The 27,340-nt window shown below is 38.0% G+C and overlaps 1 protein-coding gene across 1 annotated transcript in view; it reads left to right on the top strand.

The window, feature by feature from the left end:
* The first annotated feature begins 9,113 nt into the window (after nt 1–9,113).
* erf (Ets2 repressor factor) overlaps nt 9,114–27,340 on the top strand; it is a 115,209-nt gene continuing 96,982 nt past the window's right edge. Inside the window, exon 1 of the mRNA XM_055157218.1 lies at nt 9,114–9,752. Coding sequence (XP_055013193.1) covers nt 9,731–9,752 — 22 coding nt within the window. The 5' untranslated portion in view covers nt 9,114–9,730. The remainder of the gene's footprint in view (nt 9,753–27,340) is intronic.

Raw genomic sequence — 27,340 nt, forward strand, 5'->3', positions numbered from 1 at the left:
AAACGCTCTGGTGTACGTCAAATAAAGTATACTTAAGTTTTCTATACGTTATGAACACAATGAAGCACGCTGGCATACGTCGACATAAGGCAAGGTCGTCGAAAAATTTTGAGCATGCTTCAAATTTCTCAAAATTTGTCAGCGTTTGTTTATACGTCCTGCATACGTGGACCGTAAATTGTAGGTAAGTTTTGCGATCGTTGACACACGTTAATTGTAAGTTACGCATAAGTCCAAATACGTTGAGTTAATATCTAGAGTACCCATAACTTAAGAGTAACGTGCTTTGAACCTACGTGTAACTTATATCGAACTTACCGCCAACGCATATACATGCAAGTTCATCTGCATACGTCAATACATGCATCCCAAATTTCGGACTTCCGGTCATTGCGCAATGCATACTGGGAAGGTCCCTCCGAAAAAGTGAGCATCAAACCGTCATGTTTGATTTCCCAGTGGGATGCGTTTATTGTCAAAGCCGATCTTTTCAAGTCTTTTGAACCATATCACTTTTGTTTCTTGTTTTGATATTTTAGTTATGGGATTCAGACATCGAAATTGTGTGGTTGCACTGTGCGATGACCGGAAGTCCGAAATTCGGGATGCATGTAATGACGTATGCAAACGTATTTGACATGTTCCGACAATCACAGAATTTACTGAACATGTTTCTAACTTACAGCTACCGTATAATGGCATATTGGCAGCATGTAGAGAAATTGGTGTATAAAAATGCGAAGGAAACCGGCAGTACTCCTCCAGACTTCATGGTACGGAGTTGTCTTCTGCATGACGCTGATTAATGTTGCTCCTGTGATGTCTAAGCACAGTTATGAATCGTCGAATCGGAGCCTTTTTCTAGGCGACAACACGTGATCGTCGGCAATACGCTGTCGTGCACTTTGCATAAGTTCATTGGGCATAAATTGTGGATGCCGGCAACACAAGCATTAGTTGGTATAAGTTATATACTGTATAAGTTATCAAAACATTCTATACAAGCAGTGTTGGGAAGGTTACTTTTAAAATGTATTCCCCTACAGATTACAGATTACACACACCAAAATGTAGTTTGTAACGTAATCCATTAAATTACTCTAAGTGAAGTAACGTAATCTGAATACTTTGGATTACTTGATTTGCTGTAGAGAAGCAAAGACGAGGAAATCTTCACATAAGTCTGCTAAAAGACGATAAAAAAGCCCAGTCTTTACTTAACCGTATTAAAAATATTATTGATAGAAGAGAAGGAGACACATCCGCACAGCATGAGTCCTGTTAAATCCTGTTTTAGACCTGGTTTAATCTTGGTTTAGACCCGGTTTAGTCCTGGTTTAGTCCTGGTTTGGACCTGGTTTAGACGTGGTTTAGACCTGGTTTAGTGTCCGGCGATGAGTGAAATTACTGAAAAAAAAGGGAATACCCCAAAATGTGAAAACAGGAAAATACCGCAGTGTAATCCATTTATTTCAGCAAAGTAACTGTAATCCAATTACCACTCACTGAAACAGTAACTGTAACTGAATACAGTTACTCATAATTTGTACTCTGATTACATAATCTATTACTCCCCAACACTGTATATAAGTTACTAATACGTTATGTCTACGTCCAACTCGTTACGAATACACTGTATATGTCCAAAACTGAAAAAAAAAAAAAAAAACATGGATAGTTCAGCGTTTGCCAGAGTTTTAGAGAAACTCTGGTACATCGACATACTCTGGCTAAATCATCACGGTGTGACAGGATCATTAAAGATCTATGTTATAATGTTTCCTCATCCAAAACATACCTGGAGTTGTGTTTTGTTTCATTCACACGGTAATACAGAGAGTGCTCCACTGTGTTTTTAAACTCCATACACCTTCACTACAATCATTCGGATAATTTCAACCCTGGAGTTACCTTGAAGAATGATCCAGCCTTCTTAATTAAGTGAATATGGTTAGGAATTGGGGTATAAATTAAGCATTAAATCATTCTTAACGTATTTGCAGATTATTAATTAAGATTTTTGTCCACGTTATTATAAAAGTTCATCAGTGATCTTTTTAAAATTCAGTCCATTACCTTCAAACCTTGTGTACTGTGCTCCTCCTCTGCTCTGAGAGTGAGTGGGAGACGAAGGCCAGTTTTCATAATGAGGATTTCACAATGAGAGGAGCATCATCATCAGAGCCGTATCTATGGAAATCTGACGGACCTCTCCTGCGTCCTCTTGTGCTTTAACTTCCTCCTGTCCTTAAGGATCCTCGAGTCGCCTCCTACCTCCTCTTTTGTGTCCTCGTCTCCTCTGCCCACCGCCTCTCCATCTGAGGGCTCTTGTGTTATCACTTCCTCCTCTCATTGTTTCTGATTACCTCCTGAATACACAAGGACTTTAAAGTTTTAGTGTTAGTTTTGGATGGAGAGGAGTTGAATAGGCGCTGTTAAATATGCAAAAGATTTATTTTTTTTTAGGCACCGTGTAACTTTTCAGGTGAGGGTTCTTGCTCTGAGGCAGACTGAAGGGACACGAGGCTGCCGGTCTGTGCCGTCGAACCCCTCTGATCACCGCCAATCCCTCACACGCACCATTACTAGACATGCTACTGACTGTCTTGCCTAAGGACACAACGGCAAAACTTGGCCATGAAAATATTTGAATAAAACCCACAAAGCTCACCTGACTCACGCCACACTGATCTGTCACTCTGATCATGATCAATCTGGAACGACTCGCTGAAAGAGATCACAAAACACAGAGCGTCATGGCGACTTTTTGATTCTGATTGGTTGAAGCGTCGCGAAATTGGAACAAGATGAAAAATCTAACTTAAGAATCAAACTTTAAATACAGTTCAGAAAAATATTCCAGCTCACAGACACATTCCTTGTCCACAAACGCACAAAGCTCTGACCTTCTTCACGTTTTTCACAAACCAAATAGTCTAAAATCGGCTGAAGTACGTCTGTCTGCATCTTCATGTTTGTTTTGGTTTGTCTGGGAGCTTCATATTTGGCTTCAGCACAAATCTCAGAGCTGCGACGTGATTGGTGCGCCGGATTAATCGTACAGCGGCTGCACGTGAAGATGGATTCTCGTGAGTTTCTGATCTCACAAATACCAGAAGAATCCATCACACTGTGCATGGTTACAAAGCTACAAATGACAATAAATGAATTACAGCCAAAGGAACTTATTTCATAGCACTTTCATAGTCCTTATTTTTAATTTATCTCTGTGAATCACGGCCAAATAATGTGTTTTTGTAAATATGGTTTAAATGTTAAATGGTCACATTTTTATACAGCACTTTTCCACCTTTAAGGCTCTCAAAGCGCGTTAACAAGGAACTACTCACCCATTCACACACACATTCATACACCAGAGTACACAGACACTGGAGGTGAGGTGGGTTAAGTGTCTTGCCCAAGGACACAACAACAGCACTTGCCTGTGGGAGCTGGAATCACACCGCCAACCTGTGACTCAGTGGATCTGACGCTGAACAGATGATGTTTATCATCCGATGAGGTTCACTTGGTCTTCAGATAATTTATGTTTTTAGGTTCTTTTTTCAGACTAAGAGTTTAGAGTAAGAGCAGGAGTTTAGAGCAGTCGAAACTGTCGGATATGAAAACAAACCCTTGGTCTGAAAAAAGAACCTAATAACATCAGAGAGCAGGTTTACTGTTTTGTATTTGTGCTGCTGCCTCTGGGCCAGGTGAAGAAGACATTTACGGAGTTTCATCCTGGTTAAATAAAGGTTTAAAAAGACGACCCTGGTGTTATATTTATATTCTTCATTAAATTCTGGAGCCTGTGCATTGAGCGTGACTTTATTTTGAAATGACATATCTGCCCTCTTAGTTTACAGCTCGATCCTCCTGCTCTCTCCACCTGTTGCTCCCGGAGCGCGCGCGCTTGGCTCTGGACACACAGCACCCTTGGGCCCCGGTGCCTCCGTCGTTACCGTAAACAGCACCCACAGCCGTCTCCAGGGCAACACGGTGACGCGCCAGCGGCAGAGCGCGAGGCGACAGACCGGAGGCGCTCTGCAGCTCACGCGCTCCGGGCACGCGCTCCGGCCCCGGCCTCCGCGGAGATCGTCTATTGAGACAAAGCGCCACGCCGTTACGTCACTGTGTCATTCAGCCCCGGGGGACGCGCTTCATAACGCGACCAGGGACACAGCAAAATATTTACCCGCCTAATGAAACACGTGACAAGAGACGATGAGGATGAGAAGAACAACAAGATCTGCTCCACAAGAAAGACACAGACACAGAGAGTCAAGATGGAAGAACAAACATGTCACTGTTTTTATTTGTTTATGCTTTACACTACACAGATAGATAGATAGATAGATAGATAGATAGATAGACAGACAGATATAGATGGATAGATCAATAGATGGATAGAAAGAAAGATAGATAAACAGATAGGTAGATAGATAGACATATTTAGAGACATAGATATTTAGAGATAGATATTTATAGATAGATAGACAGATAGATAGATAGACAGATATAGATGGATAGATCAATAGATGGATAGAAAGAAAGATAAACAGATAGATAGATAGATAGATGGAGAGATAGATAGATAAACAAATACATAGAAAGACAGATATAGATGGGCAGCATGGATAGACAGACAGATAAACAAATAGGTGGACAGACAGACACATAAGCAGATAGAAAGATAGACAGATAGATTGACAGATAAATAAATAAATGGATGGATGGATGGATGATAGATAAATGGATAAATAAATGGATGGATAGATAGACAGACAGAGATAGATAAGCAAACAGACAGATTGACAGATAGATAATATTTTACCAAAGGAAATTCAATTTTCTGCAGCAACAGTGAAACAAACATAATAATACAGCTGTCCATTCTCTTGCATTCATCATTTATAGCAACTTTATATGTGATTTAAAGGTGCACTGTGTAACATTTTGGGGTGAGGGTCCTTCACCTGCTTGTCTCCATGGAGAAGTTATTGCTTTGCATGAAATGTTCCACAATATTGCATGAAATTTTATGTATTTAGTCAATTATACAAGATTTTATTGTCTTGGAAAAACATAAATTCTTACTCAAAGCTTGGTCCCCTTTTCACAGATCTGACCTGTAACTTGGCCCAGTAGCGTCACCTGCCATACTCCGTGGTTACAGATGTTTAATGCCACGCTATGGGACATTTCAGCAGTAGACAAAAAGGTGACCTTCCACTATGAAAGTTACACATCGCATTTTTAATTACACTTTTAATAAGCGGTGGTTTAGTTTGATTAAATGTGAAACTCATTTAAATTTTTGCACATATATTAGAACGTCAAAGATTGTAAATTTAATCTCCAAAACATTTCTAATAATTTGCTAAGAGGTGTTGTGTCTTGTTGTGTGTTGTCTTTGCTCTTCTCCGCTTACACTGGAGAATTAGCAGTTTAAAACATGTCACAAACACAACACCTATTTAACGGTCGACATGCAGCCTGCGTTATTTGATCAAGTTTGTCCATGAGTTTGTTGCCGTAGGCCCAGTGTTAAGATCAGGCACAGATCTGTAATGGAAAAAGTTTGGGCTTGTCTTTAGTGTAAAAGCAATATCAACTTTTGTACCGTTAAATTGAAAAAAAAAAAAAAAAAGCAGTTTGTCAAGAGTCTTTTGGCACGGCTGCTGTTTGTTTCCTCAGACTAATCTATCTCCATGGAGACCAGGCCAAGTTACAAGTCAGATCTGTGGAGAGGTGAACCTACAAAGAGTAAGAATGCGGTTTTTCAAGGTATTTTCTGAGTAAAAATGAGAAGAAATAGGTATACTTTAGAACATTAGATGCAATTATACGCAAAGGAACATTATCTGACATGAGCAGAATAGAAAAATTACACAAGACACTTTATCCACCTTGCGTTGTAGTTAAAAGGATAAAAATACTCGTGAATGAAAATCGTACCACAATAAATTAGTAAAAATAAAAGTTAATCTGGAAAACCATCAATTTTTTTAGATTGTTTTATAACAAAATGACGTATTCTGCTCGACATGTGAGATCAGTGATATCATTTTTAATTTCAGTTCTCTTGTTACATCCTGCATTTTGTCATTTCAAAATTATTTACATCTGAATCAGACATGTTCAGACGTCTCACCAAGAATCCGGTCCGACCCTGTAGTTTCTTACTTTTTTTATGTGTTAAAAAACGAAACTAGACTATAGACTTTTGAATAAATTATTCACATTACAGCCTCCTTCCTTCCTCTGTTTTTATTATATGGTTATTGAAACACAAAGGTAATTTACATCTTGCGTAAAATCCCATATGTGTCTTTGAGATTATCCACAGATTTTAGACGGATATGCTTCACTGACTGCCATCTGTGCAGGATTTTATAATACCACCAAAAATACATCCAGTTTACAGAGGACTATTCTTAAGGCCATAATGTAACATGATAGCTCTTATACGATACAATAAATCCTACCTGTAGCCTAAATATTTTCATTATTTTAAAATTTTTTACTCCTACACGTGACGCGTGAGATTGACAGGCGGATCGGTGCAGCGTCGGCAGTGATGCAGTCGCTGTGTCGGACCGTTGTGATGAAAAGGGAGCTGAGTCGAAAGGTAAAGCTCTCGATTTACTGGTCAGTCTACGTTTCTAGCCTTACCTATGATCATGAGCTCTGGGTAATGACCGAAAGGACAAGATCGCGGACACAAGCGGCCGGAATGAGTTTCCTCCACAGGGTGGTTGGGCGCTCCCTTAGAGATAGGGTGAGGAGCTCAGTCACATGGGAGGAGCTCGGAGTAGAACTGCTGCTCCTCCACGTCAAGAGGAGCCATTTGAGGTGGATCAGGCATTCCCACTGCCTCCTGGGTCCAGGGCGTCTCCCTCGGGAAGTGTTCCAGGAATGACCCACCGGGGAAGACCCAGGACACGCAGGAGGGACTATGTCTCTGGGTTGGCCTGGAGGAGCTGGAGGAAGTGTCCGGGGTGAAGGAAGTCTGGGAGTCCCTGCTTAGACTGCTGCCCCCACGACGGCCCCGGATAAGCAGAAGAAAATTAATGGATTTATTTTTACTTGTACATACATTTATATAATTATGCCTATTTGAAATCAATCTCTTGTTATTTTTGCTACTTATTGATGTACTTTGTCTCATATTATATTGTGATATGTGTGCTACTGTGTCCAAATAATTTCCCTCGAGGATCAAGTTTGTCTAAGTTTTCTGTTCTTTCCGAATGCCCCCATGGAATAGGCCTTCAGGGTTGAGGTTGTGTTGAGTAAAGTTGTTTACTGTATATATTGATATGTACCCACAGTACTTGTAATAATAAGGGAAAAGGGAAACTTATCTGTGTTTAAAAAGTCTCAAAATCTTCATCATGTTCCTTAAACTGAAGCTAAGCTTAAAGGTGCACTGTGCAACTTTTCTCCATGGAGATGTTATTGCTTTGTCTGGAATGTGCTCTGTTGCTCAAAAATATAATAATTCCTTTAGTGAATAGGGGCAAAAAGTTGTTGATTTTCTTATTTCAAGTGTAGCAAGAGGCATTTTCATATTTTAAGTACAAAAAAAGATAATTTTACTGAACCAGGGCTAAACCAGAACTAAAACTGGAATAAACCAGAACTAAAACAGGACTAAACCAGGACTGAACCAGGACTAAAACAGGACTGAACCAGGACTAGAACAGGACTAAACCAGGTCTAAACCAGGACTGAACTAGGACTAAACCAGGTCTAAACCAGGACTGAATCAGGACTGAATCAGAGCTAAACCAGGACTAGAACAGGACTAAACCAGGTGTAAACCAGGCCTAAAACAGGACTAAACCAGGTCTGAACCAGGCCTAAAACAGGACTAAACCAGGTCTGAACCAGATCTAAACCAGGACTGAACCAAGACTGAACCAGAAAAAGCGAAATTTACTTAAATCATGATAAAACTTTCTTAATCCAAATCATTTGAACTTGGCTGGACGTTTTTTGCAGTGTATTGCTGTAACCTGCGCGTCTGCCTGGTGATAGTTAGGTTTAATCAATACTTTGGAACATTCTAGACATTTCCATGGAGACAAGCAAGTGGCTCACCCTCTGTTAGAAATGTTAGAGTGCATTTTTAAATTAAATAATCCAGCAGGAAATTAAGCATTACTGTATGTCATACAAATATCCAGTAGTGGAACGTAATGAAGTAAAAGTAGTAGAGTACTGCTCTTAAGTATAAAAAAAAAAAGTATCTGTACTTTACTTAAGTAGGTATAGCTGGACTGGATACTTTTTACTTTTACTTTATGGTGTCTGTACTTTCTGCTCCACTACATTTTTGAACTGGACTGAAAAGTAAAAGTATTTCTGATTATTGTATTTTCCTTAATGAACAAAATTGAGTAGTGTAAACTTGAACAAGTAAATAATTAATTCAAATAAATATAACTGAGTGTTTATACATTTCCCATTTTTTTCTTTCAAAAATTCATAGTGTCAGTTTTACAGGTTGACCACACGTTCCTATTTACCCGGGACAATCTCAGTTTTGAGCCCTGTGTCCCCTGTCGCAGCAGATTTATCCAAAACCACCGATTTGTTCCAACTTTATACAAGAAATGTCCCACGTGTCCTTATTTTTAACCAATCTGACACCTGCCAACAGTAAAGAGAGGCAAAAATTGTCATTTGTTTAGGTAAAATACAGAAAAGCTGCTTAAAAATGACCAAAAACACAAAGAAAATGTGACTATACTGACTCACATGTTAGTGATGAATGGTCTCTGCATAACAATTTTCCATAATTACGCGCTCGTTTCACAATTTTATTATTACCAGCCACCAAAAAAACCCGAAGACGTCCCAGTTTTTATTTTGAAACGCTGGTCACCCTACACGTTTGCGCACAGACTTTACGCACAGATAACTCGCGCCGGTTCCTGCAGCACAGACCTGACCCCGAATTGTTTTATAGGCTGCTCCTCGTGGCCTCTGTGCCCACCAGCATTGATTAAAAGTAAATGCAATCTTCCAAAAAAACATAGACGATCTCTGGCAACAAGTGGGCGTTTGGTTCCTCTTTTCCTCCCTCCCTCCCTCCGTGGGTCAGCGTGGGCGGCCCCGTGTGGCAGGAGGAGAGAGAAACACGACACCCCGGCGGAGCGCGCAGAGAGAAGGGGGGTCGACACCGCGAGGAGAGAGTGGAAAAAGAAAAGTCTTGCGGAGAAAGCGGAGTTGGCGACTTGGTTCGGGCACTTTTGTTCATTTGCGCGGAGCTTTCTCGGTGTTTGCAGCCGGAGAAGAGGAGGATGTTGAGGCGGATGGAGCGACCATGCGACATCGCTACAACAAAGTGGACGGACGCGTAGACTGGCTGCATTCCGCTGCTCCAAAACAGACCCAAACTTCGCCCACCTCCCAGCGCCATTCAAACCCCAACGAGTGGACTTCCCCCCGGACAACTTTTCTCGCCACACGCCCCTCTCCCACGAGCCAGTGCCGCTGCGTAAAACTTTTCCAAACACGCGTGGATGTGCGCTGGTGGTAAAAGGAACTCCCACGCTGAGTTAGTTGTTACAAAGTGGTAGTTTTCAAAGGCAGCGAGGAGGAGGAGGAGGAGGACGCACGGTGCCGCGGCTAGTAGCAGCTAGAGCGCAAACTAAAGTTACCGATCCAGACCTCGGAGGGGAAAAGTGCCTGAAGCGAGCGGACGAAGAAAGCGAGAAAGATGAAAACCCCGGCAGATTCGGGTAAGTGCACGACTGCATGTACAAACAGATTAAAGTTTTAGGTTTGACGCGCTGCAATTGTTCTCGAGACGAAAACAATCCTACACAACACAACTTAGCACTCGGTGGCTAACGCGCTAGCACGCTCGACTCCAGAGAAAGTGTGACAAAATTATGGCGCTAGGCTGAAACCCTCAGACTCTTGTAAGGTTTTTTAAAGTACGTGGACTGCGTGGGGCATTGTAGGAATTTTGGATTTTTATTCCTGAATGCGTTTATGGAACTTTTAACTATTGGGTTTCATGTATTTGATCAACTTTACGCACGGAATGGGAATGTTCTGAACAAAGTAGAGGAGCTCCCTGTGTTGGCTTCACTAATGGTTACAAAAACTTTTTTATGGGAGCCACTTGACCTATATATTTTCTTCTAAACCTTAATCACCGTGTTTCCCACAGGTTCTGGGGAGACTAGGGTTGCAGAAGTAATTTCGATTTTAATCATTTCCATTTTTATACAACGTGTAGTGAATAAATGGAGTTTATTGCTTATATTTAATCATTTATTTTATCTTAAAGTAGTCATTTTTGTACACATGTCCCAGTATAGTTACTTTTAAATGTTTATGATAGCACACTGAGCAACAAATAGTTATTTTGTGGGGTATTTTAAACTATGAGGGGCATCATAGTCTCTTGTATTAATGGGAAACATTTAATCATGCTGTAACTTTCCCAGTGTGATCCAAGGGGATTTTAGATTTGGATATGCGTTGGCGTTACACATGAAGTTACAGTATTTAATTGCAAATCTAGTGTATACTCTCATGTATTAATGGGAAACATTTAATCATACTGTGACTTTCCCAGTGTGATCCATGGGGATTTTATATTTGGATATGCGTTGGCGTTACACATGAAGTTACAGTATTTAATTGCAAATCTAGTGGCAACGCTAAACAAAATATTGGAAACCACATTTGCAAAGCGTCCAATGCCCCTATATTTACACACATATTAAAGGGCCCCATGTTACACTGTTATAATCTTATTTCCTTGTCGAAAACAGACCTGGAGTTGTGTTTTCGTTAATCCACACATGTTTAACACACATATTCTGCATATTTAGGAGTTTTTCTCAAACAAAAAACTCTGTCCACTGTTTTCTCTTGAATAATTTGGATGATTTCAGCCGTGGAATTGCCAATTTCTACTTAACAAAAGCTGAAATGAAGTACGTGTTAACTTGAAAAGTACCGCTTCATGACATCACAAGGTGGAACTGAGCATTTTGAGCTTTGGAGGTGTAGACAGACTAATAAACCCAGATTACTCAAGCACGTGTGAATGAAACAACGGCATAATAACGCACTTTAGAGATCACAAGAGTCAATTTTGTGTAATATGTGACCTTTAAAAGTAGAATTGTAACTCTCCACATAAGGTACTACTGGGTTTGCTTTAAGTTAGTAATGGTAATTAATTGGCTTCTTGCACGCCAGGAGTTACAGCCCATCTATCACCGACCAAAGATGTGTAATTATACATAGACGTACGTGTGGAGAGTGATGTCAGTTTTTACACTTTAAATACTTTAATCCCTGCATTTACTCGGGATGAACTGGAGCCTGTTTGGCCTGGTTATTACTATCTTGTCTTCCTGGTCGCTGCTCATGCTTTGTGTTACAGGCACTTTTGGCACTTTTGACCTTTTGACCTCACATCTAACCTCACGGTCTTCGCTTCTTTTTAGTCAGAAAAGTCCGTATAATCTCCTGCGGGGGATCAACTCCAACTAAGCAAGGTTTTTCTAAATGCAGCTGGTTAGAATTCCTCTCATTTCCAGACCTGTTTGTGCCGTCATTGAAATAAGTATGATTTCAGTGGCATAACTTATCATTTGGCCTCGTTGTGCTCAGAGAAGCTCTTAAATCCAGTTTAGTCCGAAATGGTGTGTGGTCATTTTAAAGGAAGGCAATGATCCAGCCTTCACAATGAGCTACAATTATAGTCAGACATTTAAAGGGCCCGTTTACGCTATATTCTGATCTATGTTATAATCTTGTTTCCTCATCACAAACGTACCTGCAGTTTTGTCTTGTTTTGTTTCGTTCAGACATGTATAACGCACAGAAAACGCTATGCTCCACTGTGTTTTTAAACTCTATACACCTTCACTAGAATCATTTGGATGATCTCAGCCCCGGACTTGCCAATCTCTACTAAAAAAAAAAAGGTAAAAGGTGTTTATTAACTTGAAAACTACTGCTTCATGACATCACAAGGTGGAAAAGAGCATTTTGAGCTTTGGAGATGTAAACAGACTCATAATAAAGTGTTACTCAAACATGTGGACGAAACAAAACACAATACTCAATTTTGAAATCACGATGATTCAAATGGTTATTTTTTTTGTCAGCATTTCTCTCTCTCTCTCTCTCTCTCTCAAAAAAACAAAACAAAAAACACTTTCTTATTGATCATTTACACCAGGCATGTCCAAACTATGGCCCTCAGACACATTTTTATTGGCCCTCAGGCTTCCAGGTGAATTGGCCCACGTTACCTTGCATCAATTAAAAACAAACTTTTTACTGCAAGTTTGTTTGAAAATCTACCTTGATAAAGCCAGTATTTAATATTTAGTGTGTGGTTTTAAGGATCTTAGCATGAATAAAAGACTGATGGCTCATTGTAACATGTTAAACATGCACATATTTGAATTATTCACTGTATTGAGCTCCAGTCTACGGCCCTCGATCAGCCCTCTGCTTTGAATGAGTTTAGATATGTGGCCCTTGATGAAAAAAGTTTGGACACCCCTGATTTATGCAAAACTTTCAAATTGAAAATAAATATAGGCTGCAAATATGTAACTTAGAGCACTTTTGTGATGTATAAAACTGAGTAAAATACACTTGGAACATGAAATAAGGCATAGAAAAACATAAATGTATCCAAAATAAACTATATTTATTTTAATTTTTAAATATAGAGATTGTAGAACAGCTGGATATATACTTATTTATATTAAAAAAACACCCCAAAGTCAACTCGATTATGTGAGTTTGGAGATCGTTTGACACACACATCGAAATCGCAGTCAAACTCCAGGTATGTTTTTGAACACTTGGAATGTGGCTTAAAGGTCACGAGAGACAATTTTGCGTAATACAAAACCTTTTAAACCAACCAGGGCAGTACGGTCAGTTATCTTTGTAAAATTGTGCAGCAAATCGCCCAGAAAATACAGTTTCATTTCAGTGATGTGTGCCATTTCCTCTCATATGCAAATCTGACTTCTGTACTACTTCTCACGGATCCTTTCGTATCCATTTGAATTTAGTTTTGTTTGTTGCTGGAGCTGCCCAGATAATCAAAAAAGATAAACAGTATCGCACACAGTGTACAGCGTGAACATTTGAATAGTAAATTTTGATCTACCACATCCTTCCCCAATCCATTCTTTTGTAGTTACAGGGTTGCTATTATTTTCATAAAGTAAATGTAGTGAATAACAACAGTCGACCAATTCATGAAGCTAAAAATGGTGAAATATCCAACTGCAGGTTTGTTTTAATGAATTAAATATCGCATCTTTGGACTAAAATGCTCCTCTTGGCTCAGATTTTGTTCATATTTAAAGGGCACGTTTTCAAATCTATGTTCTGACGTTGTTTCTTTATCGCAAACATACCTGGAGTTTTGTTTTGTTTTGATGAAGTAGCAGCGTTTTACATGGCTTAAAACTCTCAAGAAACCATTTTGTGTCATACAGGAACTCTAATTCAAAACCATTCTTACCAGATCTTTACCATCTTTTAAAAATGTGTCAAGTCGAACTAATTAGTTTCACACAGTTCAAAGTCGATTCCTCACTTTTGTAATGCATTCCTGACATCCTTCTTCCTTCACTGTCATGAGTTTCCAAGCCTGTTTCCGAACTTTCAAAGGGGAAAGCCCGGGTTTAACTCCCCAGCGCTGCAAACAAATAGAGATAGACACAGACTTTGACACAAGGAAAATAATTTGGACACAGTAGCTCGCGCATCACAATGTAATATAATAAAAACAAAAGGCAAAAACTGCAATAAAAAAATAAAAAAATGCAAGAGTCTGGTGTGTATCTACTCCCAAAAATAACAATTAATGCAAAGTTTTTCTTTATTTTGCTGTTTTTGTGTCCTCAACTTTGCGTTATCGTTCACAAAGTTTCATTGGTGGAACAGTAATTTTTTATTTTTAGGTCAATATTTTTGTGTTTGTGTGTATGTTTCATTTGCACTACTGGAATTTTTTTTTAAATTCTTTGACTATATGATCAGATTTGAGCCGTAAAAGTCAAATTTATGGCTTCTGTGACTCATTACAGATACATGCTATGAAGGTATGAAAGTGAATCATTCTGCTATTTGTCTTTCAGTTCATGTTTTTTTAATCTGTCTTGTACATTTAAAGTAGTTTTTGTGGTTTAAATTTGCTGTTTCAGTGGCATAAATCAGTTTCAGTATTATAGTTTATTGTCTGTAGTTACCAATTCAGAATGTTTTATCGTGACAGGCCTATTGCTCACAACATGTAGGCTGTGTCTGAATGTCCACCCTAGTCCCTAACTCCCTGATTCACTACATAGGCCCATACTCTTTAGCGCCCTCTACAGTGCACTCATTCACTCACTACATTCAGGTCACGTGATTCTGTTGTCTAGGTGAACCTAAACTCCAATAAAACCAGATTTCTATCATAAATAATGATCAGAACAGACTGGCACACAAGCAGAGGTGTAAGAGTTTTTTTTTGGGGGGGTATATTTTACTAAATTATTTCGTTACAGTGCTGCAGTTTTGTTGCTTTTTTTATCCAACATATTTCACATTTTCACTGTTTTGATTATGAAAATGTTTGTGTTTCATATTCACTTTGCACAAGAAGTGGTTTAACAACGACTTTTAGTATCACAGCCATGATTTAGCCTTTATTTTTTACTGAATCTATTTGAAATTTATCGAATCGTAAGCTGACTGTATCGAGGTATGTATCGTATCAGCAACTTCTGAATGATACGCAGCCCTACACACAAGTATTTATGGACTAATAATAATCCTACCTAATGTTTTTGTCACACTGGATTTCACATAAATGGACCGAATTATTTGCATTTTGTCTGAAATGTGGAAATTATTGCTCTTTTAACAGCTGGAGCACTTTTACACCAGAACGGTTTATTTAAAAGTGTTTTATTCATAATCACGGATCAGCAGTGCCATAAATTGGCGCTTTTGTCTGCTTATTTCAGTCGGATTGTGTCCAGGTAAACGCCTGTCGTTGAATGCTGTTGTTTTCCCGACTCTCGCAATGCATTATGGTCTATATTGACTGCTCTAGAGGCCACCGATGCCCACTAATTTTCAAGGTGCACTGTGGAAAACTTTAAGTGCACTACTTTTTCACCAACTGGACATTCGGCTACCCCTAGAAATGACTCCTAAATAGATTTAATGTCATACTGTGGAATATTCCAGGCAGAGCAGTGACGTACCCATAGAAACAAGCAGGTAAGAGTAAAAAAAGTTGCATAGCGCCACTTTAAAAAGCTTCATGTGGACGGGCCATATGCTTTGTATGACATGAAAATCTCCCGGGTTTAAAAATACACAGTGTCAGTCTGGTGTAATTATCTGTCTCTGTGAAGTTTGATGGATGACGTGCAGGAAAAGCTCCACAATGGACCCTGGTAACGATGGAAAAATCTGAAAATACCCACCAAAGACTCACCATCTGCATCCTCTGGGCTTGGTTATATGGCAAAAAATACTCATTATTTTTTTTTACCTGGTTATTAACACAATCCTGGACTAAATTTAGAGTCATTTTGATGATGAAACTAGGCTTGAAGCACGAGATATTACTATAGAGATACAATGCCATAAACGATAATACTGAAACTGCTTTATGCCACTTATATCACTTAATCAACAACTTTATTAATCCCAAAGGGCAGTTCACTTCGCATCTCTGGTCATAAAAATCAAATAGATACAACACACGCCATACATTCACACCTCATTGCATCAGCGGACAAAATAGCAAATTTAATTTCCATTTAAAAGCTTTATGACTGAAGGAATAAATGTATACAACAACAATAATGCAGGATAATCCCAGGAAACACATTTTTATATACAGTATTATAAAAAATATATATATCATCAGCAGAATAAACCAGTAATTATTAGGGGTGTAACAATAATAACCGAAATATTGTATCGTCAAAGTTCTCACAATATTTTCGTGGACCATCACAATATATCGAATTACAAGTCTCTCTGCTTAAATTAAGAGTTATGGTGCGGCAATAGCTAAAAAAAAGACAGAGGGAACTACATAGACCATGATCCTTTGCTCCCTTTCAGTGCAGACTACAAGAAGAAGTAAGTTCTAAGCACTTTTAAGTCTTAGTTCTTTGGATTAAGTCTTGTCAAGGCATTTTAAGAGGAAAAAGTAGAATATTAACAGTTTGTTTTGCCTCCCCAAAATATCGCAATGAATATCATACCCTGAGATGTATATTGTGAAAATATCGTACAGAGAGATTTGGATATTGTTACATCCCTAATTGTGAGCCTCCCCACCATATCGTGAAATTTCCCATGATATCGCAATAAATATCGTATTGAGAGACTTGGATATTGTTATACCCCTAGTATTTAACCTCCTACAGCTCAAATTTGATGGTATTACAACAAAATTTACCCAGTTTTACAAAGAAATGGTACACACGATAAATACTGAGCCTCAAAATGTATTGTTCCAGCTTTCATATAGTGAACGATAATTCGATATAGTGACAGACCTAGATGAAAACAAATGAAAATGGCGTTAATATTGAGGTTCATAAACATGGAGGACAAAGTTTGGTGCCCCAGACCAAGTTGGGCAAAAAGATAACAGAAAATGATTGTCACCTAGAACTACTAGATGAATCAGTAAGATGAAAAACAAAATTAATTGAATAAAAAATGCAATATTATAATGTACATAATAAACAAATCGTGAAGGCCTCTATTTTTGAAGCACTATACTTTTTCCATTAACAACAAAATATCCTGTCTTATTCTGCATAAAACTGTTAAAGCTGTAGTTTATATTTGTACAAACATGTTCATATTTCATCGCAATGCTTGTTGAAAAATAGCAACTTTATATTTTCCCCAAATGGTTCAGACCAACTATGTCCATTATCCTCCTCATGAGCTGAGTAGATCTCCACACCTGTGCTGTCTCTCTCTTTTAACCATGTTTTTAAACCAAACAACATGGCTGGCACTTTATGACCACCTTGTTACTGTAAAACATATTGGAACATTTACATGGCCCGGTGTTTTTGTTAATTTAAGAGGTGTAATTTCAATATATGAGTCTATGATGTAAGTGTGCGCCGAGACTTTTAAAGGTCCTGTATTACGCAAAATGGACTCCTGTGAGTTTTAAGCCAGAAATATACTCGTAGTTGTGTTTTGGTTCGTGCACACATGTTGTAGTAATCCTTTATTATTAGTCTGTCTACGTCTCCAAAGCTCAAAATGCCCAGTTCCACCTTGTGATGTCATGAAGTTGTAGTTTTCAAGTTGGTTAACATCTGTCTTTTTAACTTTTGATCAATAGACATTTGCATTTCCAAGGCTGAAATCATCCAAGTGATTCAAGTTAAGGTGTATGGACTCTAAAGCTCCTATATTACACAAAATAGATCATTTGTGAGTTTTAATCCTTGTTATAATCCTGCGTTTTGTGTTTTGTTTCGTTCACACGTTTGAGTGAGTTATTATGAGTCTGTCTACAGCTCCAAATCTCAAAATGCTCTGTTCCACCTTTTGATGTCATGAAGCGGTAGATTTCAAGTCAACAAGTCAAGTTTCCTTACTCAAAGTTCTGAAAAGAAGTTTCATGAATGATTTTTGTTTCAAGAATAATAATGCAAAACACTTGTATAGCTCTTTCCTTGACACTCAGAGGCGGTTCTCACAGTTCAAAACGAGCAAAACAGATAAAAATTAGTTATTTGAAGGCATTTTTCAAGCTTCAATCTTATTAAACAAAAAATAAATATAACAAAAATAAAAATATCTATTATGTTTATAGTCTGTCTATATAATTATGCACATACTGATTTATTAAATTTTCTTCCGTTCAATAGAGATTAGGAGTGTGCAAAAATATTGAAATATCGATTATATCTTATCGTTTAATTTGATTATACAGTATTGATATCATGGGCTGCTGTATTGATATATCGCCAAGAGTAATTTTTGGTATATTTTACAAAATTATTTTTGTGTAAGAGCTACAAAAGTGTTTTGATGAGTAAAATTGTTGTTTTTCATGTTAACTTTGCACAAACTTGGTGGACTTATTTAGGGGTGTGCAAAAATATTAAAATATCGATATATCGCATCATTTAATATGATGATGCAGTATTAGTATCGGGGACTGCTGTATCGATACATCGTCAAGATTATTTTTTGGTATATTTTACTAAATTATTTTGTTACAAAGCTACAGTTTTGTTGTTTTTTAGTGGAAGGAAACTCATTTATGCAACACATTTGACATTTTCACTGTTTTGATGATTAAAATGTTTGTGTTTCATATGAACTTTGAACAAGAAGTGGTTTAACAAAGACTTTGTGTCACAGACATGAATTAGCCTTTATTTTTTATTGAACTGTATCGAATCAATTTGAAATGTATCGTATCGAACCGAAAGCTCACTGCATCGAGATATGTATTGTATCGTGGCCTATGTATCGAGGTATGTATCGTATTGGCAAGTTCTTAATGATACCCAGCCCTAGACTTAGTAGACTTTTAGTACCACAGCCATGATTTAGCCTTTTTTTTCACTGAACTATCAAATCGATGTGAAATATATCATATCGAACTGAAAAGCGTATCGTATGTATCGAGGTATGTATTGTATCGACAACTTTTTAATGATACCCAGCTCCTGTAGAGATTGACAAATTCAGAGCTGAAAATATCCAAATGATTCTAGTAAAGGAGTATAGAGTTTAAAAACACAGTGGAGCACTTCCAGTATTACCACATGACATCACAAGGTGTAGTCTTTTCTGTTTGCGAGAAGAACTCAATGTAAATATGCAGGATTTGTATGGTTAAACATGTTGGAATGAAGCAAAACACAACTCCAAGTATGTTTATGACGAGAACACAACATTATAGCATAGGTTTTTTTAAAAACTCGCTCCATATAGACCCTTTAAAAACACGTCTGCTCCCACACTGGCCCTTTGTGCACGCTTCCCGTTGTGCTTGGAGCCCGGTTCAAGTATATGGGTCAAACTACACACTCTCCTATCAGGAAGTCAGCAGTCTGGCCCCAGTAGTCTCTCAATTTTCCACTTGTGCAGTTCCTTGTATCAACATACGGAGCCAGACGTCATAGTCCCGGGACGGCCCAGCGCCCCTCTCTCAAAGAGCCCATAGAGGCACACAGCTACTGTTTATGACTTGAGATGTTTATGCATTTCTAACTGCTTGTGTGTGTTTTCCATTTGACTTCAGCAGCGCCCCAATCGTCCCTCACCGCACACCGTAGTCCTGAGATTTATGTGGTCACAACAAAGCCAGTGTATTTGGCGTTTACCATAACACCGCACTGCCCTTTAGGAAGACCATTTGGCTGTGGGCTTTTGACTCACCGGGTTAATTACAGGAGCTGGGCTGTCGACGAGGCCATCGCTGATTTCAATGTTTGTAGGGACAGTTTTGACAAAAGTAAATGAAATCAAAATGTTCAGAGCGCTTTATTTTAGTTTGTCATTTGTCAGGTGGAAAATATTTAATGAGGGCCCGTATTATGGTCGTTCCTGATCCATGTTATAATGTTGTTTCCTCATCACAAACATACCTGGAGTTGTGTTTTGTTTCATTCACACATGTTTAACCCCGCATTTGTATCTTGTGCCATTTTCTCAAACTGAAAACACTCTGTCATGTGGTAATACGGGACGTGCTCCACCGTGTTTTTAAACTCCATACACCTTCACTAGAATCATTTGGATAATTTTTGTCCTGGAATTGCCAATCTCTGCTGAACAAAAGGTAAAAGGTAAATGTTAACTTGCAAACAGTGTTGGGGAGTAACAGATTACATGTACCGGAGTTACATAATCAGAGTACAAACTATGAGTAACTGTATTCAGTTACAGTTACTGTTTCCTTGAGTGGTAATTGGATTACAGTTACTTTGTTGAAATAAATGGATTACATGGCGGTATTTTCATGTTTTCACATTTTGAGCTAAACCAGGACTAAACCAGGACTAAACTAGGTCTAAACCCGGACTAAACCTGGTCTTAACCCGGACTAAATCAGGTCTAAATCAGGTCTAAACCAGGTCTAAACCAGGTCTAAACCAGGACTAGACCAGGTTAGCATTAAGGGCTTTGGAGATGTAGACAGACTAATAAAACGGGGTTCCCACAGTCATGGAAATCCTGGAAAAGTCATGGAAATTGAAAATGTCCAGGTGTTGCAGATCTTTAGGCACAGAAACGATTTAGGTTTTCTTTTCCACAAAGGGATATTTATTATGAACCCACAAAAAAAGTTAAACCGGCTACAACAGCTCCCCTCTCTCATCCCCTGCCTTGCTGCGGTAAAAGCACACTCAAGTCTAGTTCAAGGCACACGTACAAAACCAGTGTGGGGCGTTCAAATGCACCTTAATTGCACATTGATTCACAACAATCATGTATAACTGTAAATTTATTAATCATATTTCTCACACAGGCCTGGAAAAGTAATCGAATCTTAGTCTCTTTCATGCAACTACAGCATTCTGTTAAGTTATAATGAGACTATTATGATTATTTCTGAACATTTGCTCGCCTTTTGTTTGAAAAAGACAACGATAAATGCACTGACAGTATTTTAAATGTTAAAAAACTATCATTCCAAACCAAAAGGTGAGTGGAAAGTCATGGAAAATTCACTTTAGGTCATGAAAAAGTTTTGAAATTTTGAAAAAGAGTAGGAAAAGATGATTCAAACATGTGTGAATGAAACAAACACAACTCCAGGTCTGTTTTTGATGAGGTAACCGTATTATAACATGGCTTAAAGCTCACAAGAATCCATTTTGTGTCATATAGGACCTTTTAAAATTAGTTTTAAAATCAACATTCAGTTCCAAGTAATTAAACAGGAGCGTTAACATTTGTGCGAGAGAATGGGCCGTTTAATAAAATTATTCATAGAACACTTTGTAGACAGCGTAATTTCTAGTTTGTCATATTGTCATTTTAGGGAACAGTAGTAGCGTTTATGATTCGCTAATTGTGACAGCTTAAATTTTGGTTACAATGCGTTGCTGATTTAACGTGGCAGTTTTAGGAGCGAAAATAAATCATTTAATTTTACGCATTACATTTATCTGAATGTTTGTCACAATAACGCCGGATCATCTCTCGGAAAGTTTCATTTCATAATACACGTCACATACTAGAGGAACGGTGATCTATTAAACAATGTGACTCGAAAGTATGTGATAGTTTTTATTACATTGCATTCCTAATCTAACATGACGGTCATAGATGCAAATTTCATGTCAAAAGGGATGGGTATTGATCAGGAGTTGCCGATACGATACATACCTCGATACATAGGTCACGATACGATACATACCTCGATACATAGGTCACGATACGATACATATCTCGATACAGTCAGCTTATGATTTCATATGATGTTTTCACATTTTGGGCTAAACTAGGTCTAAACTAGGTCTAAACTAGGTCTAAACCAGGTCTAAACCAGGTCTAAACCAGGTCTTAACTAGGTCTTAACCAGGTCTAAACTAGGACTAAACGAGGTCTTAACCAGGTCTAAACCAGGTCTAAACCAGGTCTAAACCAGGTCTTAACCAGGTCTTAACTAGGTCTTAACCAGGTCTTAACTAGGTCTTAACTAAGTCTTAACCAGGTTTTAACCAGGTTTTAACCAGGTCTAAACCAGGTCTAAACCAGGTCTAAACTAGGTCTAAACCAGGTCTAAACCAGGTCTAAACCAGGTCTAAACTAGGCCTAAACCAGGTCTTAACCAGGTCTTAACTAGGTCTTAACTAGGTCTAAACTAGGTCTAAACTAGGTCTAAACTAGGTCTAAACTAGGTCTAAACCAGGTCTAAACCAGGTCTAAACTAGGTCTAAACTAGGTCTAAACTAGGTCTAAACTAGGTCCTAAACCAGGTCTAAACCAGGTCTAAACTAGGTCTAAACCAGGTCTAAACCAGGTCTAAACCAGGTCTAAACTAGGTCTTAACCAGGTCTTAACCAGGTTTTAACCAGGTCTAAACCAGGTCTAAACCAGGTCTAAACCAGGTCATATGATGCAATATGATATATTTCAAATTGATTCAGTACATTTCAGTAAAACATAAAGGCTAAATCATTGCTGTGATACTAAAAGTCTTATGTAAAGTGAATATGAAAAACAGTTTTAACATCAAAACTGTGAAAATGTCAAATATGTTGCATAAACGAGTTTCCTTCCTCTAAACAAGTAACAAAACTGTAGCACTGTAACAAAATATTTGAGTAAACTATACCAAAAATACTCTTGGTGATATATCGATACAGCAGCCCACGATATCAATACTGTATTGTCACATTAAACAATACGATATATTGATTTTTTTTTTTTTTTTTGCACACCCCTAGTCACAATAACACTACTTTATTCCTCAGAAATTGTGATATGATTTGACAAAACCTTCGAGCCGTGTTCAGTCTCCCAAATAGTTCTTTTAATTTCAGAATGTGTCTGTGATTGAAAAGTTCCAGTGTAAAGATGGCGCTTTGTCTTTACCATTATATAACCAGTGTTCCTCATTCTGTGGCCCTGAGCAACTTTTACAATTCTGATTCAAGTCAACACAAAACACAGTTACTTGTACACACAAAACCACAGAGTGTAGTTTTTTTGTTTGTTTTGTTTTGTTTAGTTTTTTGTTGCAGAATTGGCAATCGAAACACCAAACTGTTATTTATGTCAGGTTCATATAGTTTGTTCTGAATGTTACTAGGATGTTGTAGAGACACGAGATACAATTTAGCGTCTGTGGTTGGATCGTCTCGAGTTTTGGACGGAGGTTTTTCACGCTCTACGATCTTTATTCCAGACCCTTCTGGATTCGAGCAGAATGTAGAAAGGACTGTCTGTCTGGTCAGGAAATGATTTGATAAAGTTGGTCACAGAATGGCGGGGTGATTTATTAGACAATGTGACAATCATGAAAGTCAAGATGTTTCTTTTCACAATTTTCATAACACTAAAATTGGATATCGTGACCATAGACCAGGGATGGGCAAACTAAGGTCCAATATGCAGCCCTTTAATCTTTTTAATCTGGCCCGCCAAACTTAAATAATAATAATAAAAAAATAAAATAAATTATGATAAAACGTAATAATAATAATAAAAATAATAAAAATAAAAAAATAAAAAAATATCAATAATAAATAATAATACTAATAAATAATAATAATAATATATATATATATATATATATATATATATATATATATATATATATATATATATTATTTATTTCAGTGTTTTAAAAGTAATTTCAATAAATACTGTGGGACTTGAAAGACAGATATTTTGTTGTAATCCTTTTGTAATGATTTTCAATTATGGGATATTTCAATAACATGGGACATTTTTTTCTCTTATAAGGTGGATTACAATAAAACTCCATCCATTTGTTCCTGGTCTGGCCCTTCCGTCAAATTTTAGAACTCTTTGTGGCCCACGAGTCAAAAAGTTTGCCCACCCCTGCCATAGACCATGGGTAGGCAGTTGTTTTTTCCATGTGGCAACAAGAGAAACAGAAAATATTATGGAGAGCCGGGCCAGAATGCTCAATTCTGCTTAATATTAATTGTATTTCTTTATAAAAAGCATTAAATAGCATTGTTTTGACAAGATGGTAAGACTGGTAAGAGTTTTTATGACTAACCAATGAAAAAGTGAGGTTGCCTTACAAAAAAAGTCACTTTAAAAACACCTCTAAAATAAAAGTTCATGCATGAAGTAAAATTCTAAAGCTCAAGGCCAGGAGTCATGAGGCGAATTTGAAGGCGTGTCTCGAATTACTAATAGAAATTGATTTATGACACCGGGATCATGTAGAGCGGGTTAATACAAACATTTTAAGACCAAAATGCGGAGCCTGACAGCTGCAGTTACAAAGAAAGTCGTGACGTTTTTTTCAACATAGTCGCAACGAAGATTTAATTGATATTGCGGTGTGGTTGTAGTTTCATCTATGGGACTTCCTGCCTCTTTGATACGGCAGACAGTCTTTTGAAGCCGCACACTAAAGGCTACGGTGGATATTTTGGTACAAGTCGATAAAGTTAAAGGGAGAGAGGGATTATGGGAGAATATAGAAGTCCTTTTGTACTGAAGGGTCACTGTGGGTCAGTCTCACGCAGAGACTTTAAAAGAAATCGGCCTCTGGGGAAACTTCTGACATCTGTAAAGAGCATTTTTCATCACCATCTCAGCTGCTGTCTGCATTTAACAATCAGCTGTTTCATTTTATGTTTTTGTATTGTGTAATGTAAAGGTCCATATTGCGCTATTTTCTGATCTGTTATAATATTGTTTCTACATCACAAATAAACCTGGAGATGTTTGTGTTGATTTCAGCCCTGGAATCCACTGAAGAGGGATGTAACAATAACCAAAATATCATATCGTATCGTCAAAAGTCTCATAATAACATCGAGGCCATCACAATATATCGAATCTCAAGTCTCGTTGCTTGAATTCATTGTTATGGTGCAGCATGAGCTAAAAAAACAACCCTGAACCACATAGACCATGATCCCTTGCTCTGTTTCCGTGCAGACTCCCGTATTTTCCGGAGTATAAGTCGCAGCACCGCCCAAACCATGAAAAAAGTGCGACTTGTAAACCGAAAAATACAGTACATAAAGAAAAAAACTGTTAATAAGCACTTTGAAATCTGTCAAGGAATTTGGTGTAGGAATTGGTGAAAGTATTGACATATATAGCGACAATTTTGGCTTCACAAACAAAATATCGCAATAATTATTGTACCGTGATAAGCGTCTCGTGAACATATTGTACCGAGATTTGGATATTGTTACATCTCTGCTACTGAAATGAAGGTAAAAGGAGTTTTTAACTTGAAAACTACCACTACATGACATCACAAGGTAGAACAGAGTGTTTTGAGCTTTGGAGACGTAGACAGACTAATAATGTAAGCGTTAAGATGGGTGTACGCTCCGATTTTTGAGCCGATTTTTTTTCACTTGTGCGACAGTTTTTTGGGATTGGGCTGAGTTTTGGCTTAACTGTGTGTCGTCCTTCGTGTAGTAACCATGGGGTAACGAGAACCCATTAATACCTCACGACCAGCTCCTGATCGGCAATCATAGGTCGCAAGAATATCTAACCTGTTTGAAATCCAGTTGCTTCTCGTGAGGGTTTTGCTCTGTTGAAGTCGAGCTGTGAACTTTTAAACCCTGTGATTTGGTCGTACAGTTTGAGCTGGGGCGGAGTGAAACGACTGAAAATATCACACAGTGTATCTATGGTATTACTCAAATATATGTGAATGAAACAAAACACAACTCCAGTTATGTTTAAGATAAAACAACTTTATAAAATAACTTAAAGCACACAATAATCCATTTTGTGTACATTGAGGATCTTTTAAAGTCACAAACTTTTCTTTGGAGATGTTTTACCCCATACTGTGGACCATTCAATAAAGTCAAAGCAATAATATCTCCATGCTCCCCTTAGTGACAAGTGACGTGACAAAGCCCAGTTATGAATCATATCTGTGGAGCAGCGTGACCTCTCATTGTAAGGATGCGTGTTATTTGACCAATAAAAACACCAGTAAATAAATAAATGCTTGACTTTTTATGCCGCATGGACGCATTTCAGTTAAAGCTGCACTGTGTAACTTTTTGGTAGAGGGTCCACAACCTGCTTGTCTCCATGACGATGTGATTATTTTGCCTGCATGTCCCACAGTGTACAATATTAACTTGTCTGTTTTGTATTTATTCCATTACTGCTTAAAAATACCATTAAAAAAAACTGTTGTTCTTAGATACACTGTGACGCCTCTCCACAGATCTGACCTGTATCTGGGCTTTGTTTAATTTCCTCTTATCTTCACGGAGATGGAAGAGATTAATGCTTCACTGCAGAACATTCCAGGCAAAGCAATAACAACTCCAGCTTGAGATGAGACAAGCAGCTGGCAGATCCTCCACAAACAAAGATACACAGTGCACCTTTTTAAAGCAATAACATCGCCATGGAGACCAGCAGGGGAAAGTTGCATAGTGCACCTTTTTTAAAACCTTGTCCCCATTTACAATCAGTCCAGTTGATATGATTGGAGTGTGGTTGTTTTATTGGCGTTGAATATTCTAGGGATCAGAGTGCTGTGTCATAGTTACTCAGCAAATTATGCAACAACGCAGTGAAAGATCAGCTCTGTGCACTTTAGATTCCAATAGATATTCAACATCAACTCTTAAAAACGCATTTGCCACGTTTACATGAGAGTTTTACTTACGAATAAAAATAATTTAATTTGGAATAAAAATTAATTCTGCTTTAAAAAGACCATGTAAACACTTAAATCCTAATGCAAATGATTATAATTAAGTGGGTGGTTTGTTCCGATTTTAAAGCCGGATTTTATTTATTCCTCGATCATGTAAATGTTTATTCTTCTTAAAAATAATTCAGGTTGTTCATGCTCGTTGGGTCGCCCTTCTGACGCGATCCAGACAATCCAGGTCCACCAATCCTGGCTTCGGACTTTCATCCACGTCTCTTTGGATTTGCGAGTGGGATGCGGGAGTGGGCTGAGGTAGAGCAGCCGTTGACTCAGTTTGTCTTCTTCCTCTCTTCTCCGATACTCTTCCCTTCTCCTCCTCAGCCGACAAACGTAATTAAAAAACATCATGTAAACGTGGCCAGTGTGTAACTTTTCTGGAGGTAGGTCAGATCTGTGGAGAGGCGACCCTGTGCACTGTCCGAATGCCTGTTTTTTTTTTAGATATTTTTGAGCTATAAAACCACCTGTAATTGAATAAATGTGAAGCTTTTTAACTCTATACTGTTTGACATTCCAGACAGAGCAATGACATATCCATTCCATAGTATTGGGGAGTAACGGATTACATGTACCGGCGTTACATAATCAGAGTACAAATTGAGTAACTGTATTCAGTTACAGTTACTGTTTCAGTGAGTGGTAATTGGATTACAGTTACTTTGTTGAAATAAATAGATTACATGACAGTATTTTCCTGTTTTCTCATTTTGGGCTAAAGCAGGACTAAAACCAGGACTAAAACCAGGACTAAAACCAGGACTAAAACCAGGACTAAAACCAGGACTAAAACCAGGACTAAAACCAGGACTAAACAATATGACACCTAACATTAGGGTGGACATACTTTAAGGCAGCAATGCTCTCATATAAAAATCTTTTCTCTATCAATAATATTTTTTAATA

The sequence above is a fragment of the Boleophthalmus pectinirostris genome, unplaced genomic scaffold (assembly GCF_026225935.1).
Source record: "Boleophthalmus pectinirostris isolate CB_2022bp ecotype Guang Dong unplaced genomic scaffold, ASM2622593v1 HiC_scaffold_21, whole genome shotgun sequence".
Taxonomy (NCBI): domain Eukaryota; kingdom Metazoa; phylum Chordata; class Actinopteri; order Gobiiformes; family Gobiidae; genus Boleophthalmus; species Boleophthalmus pectinirostris.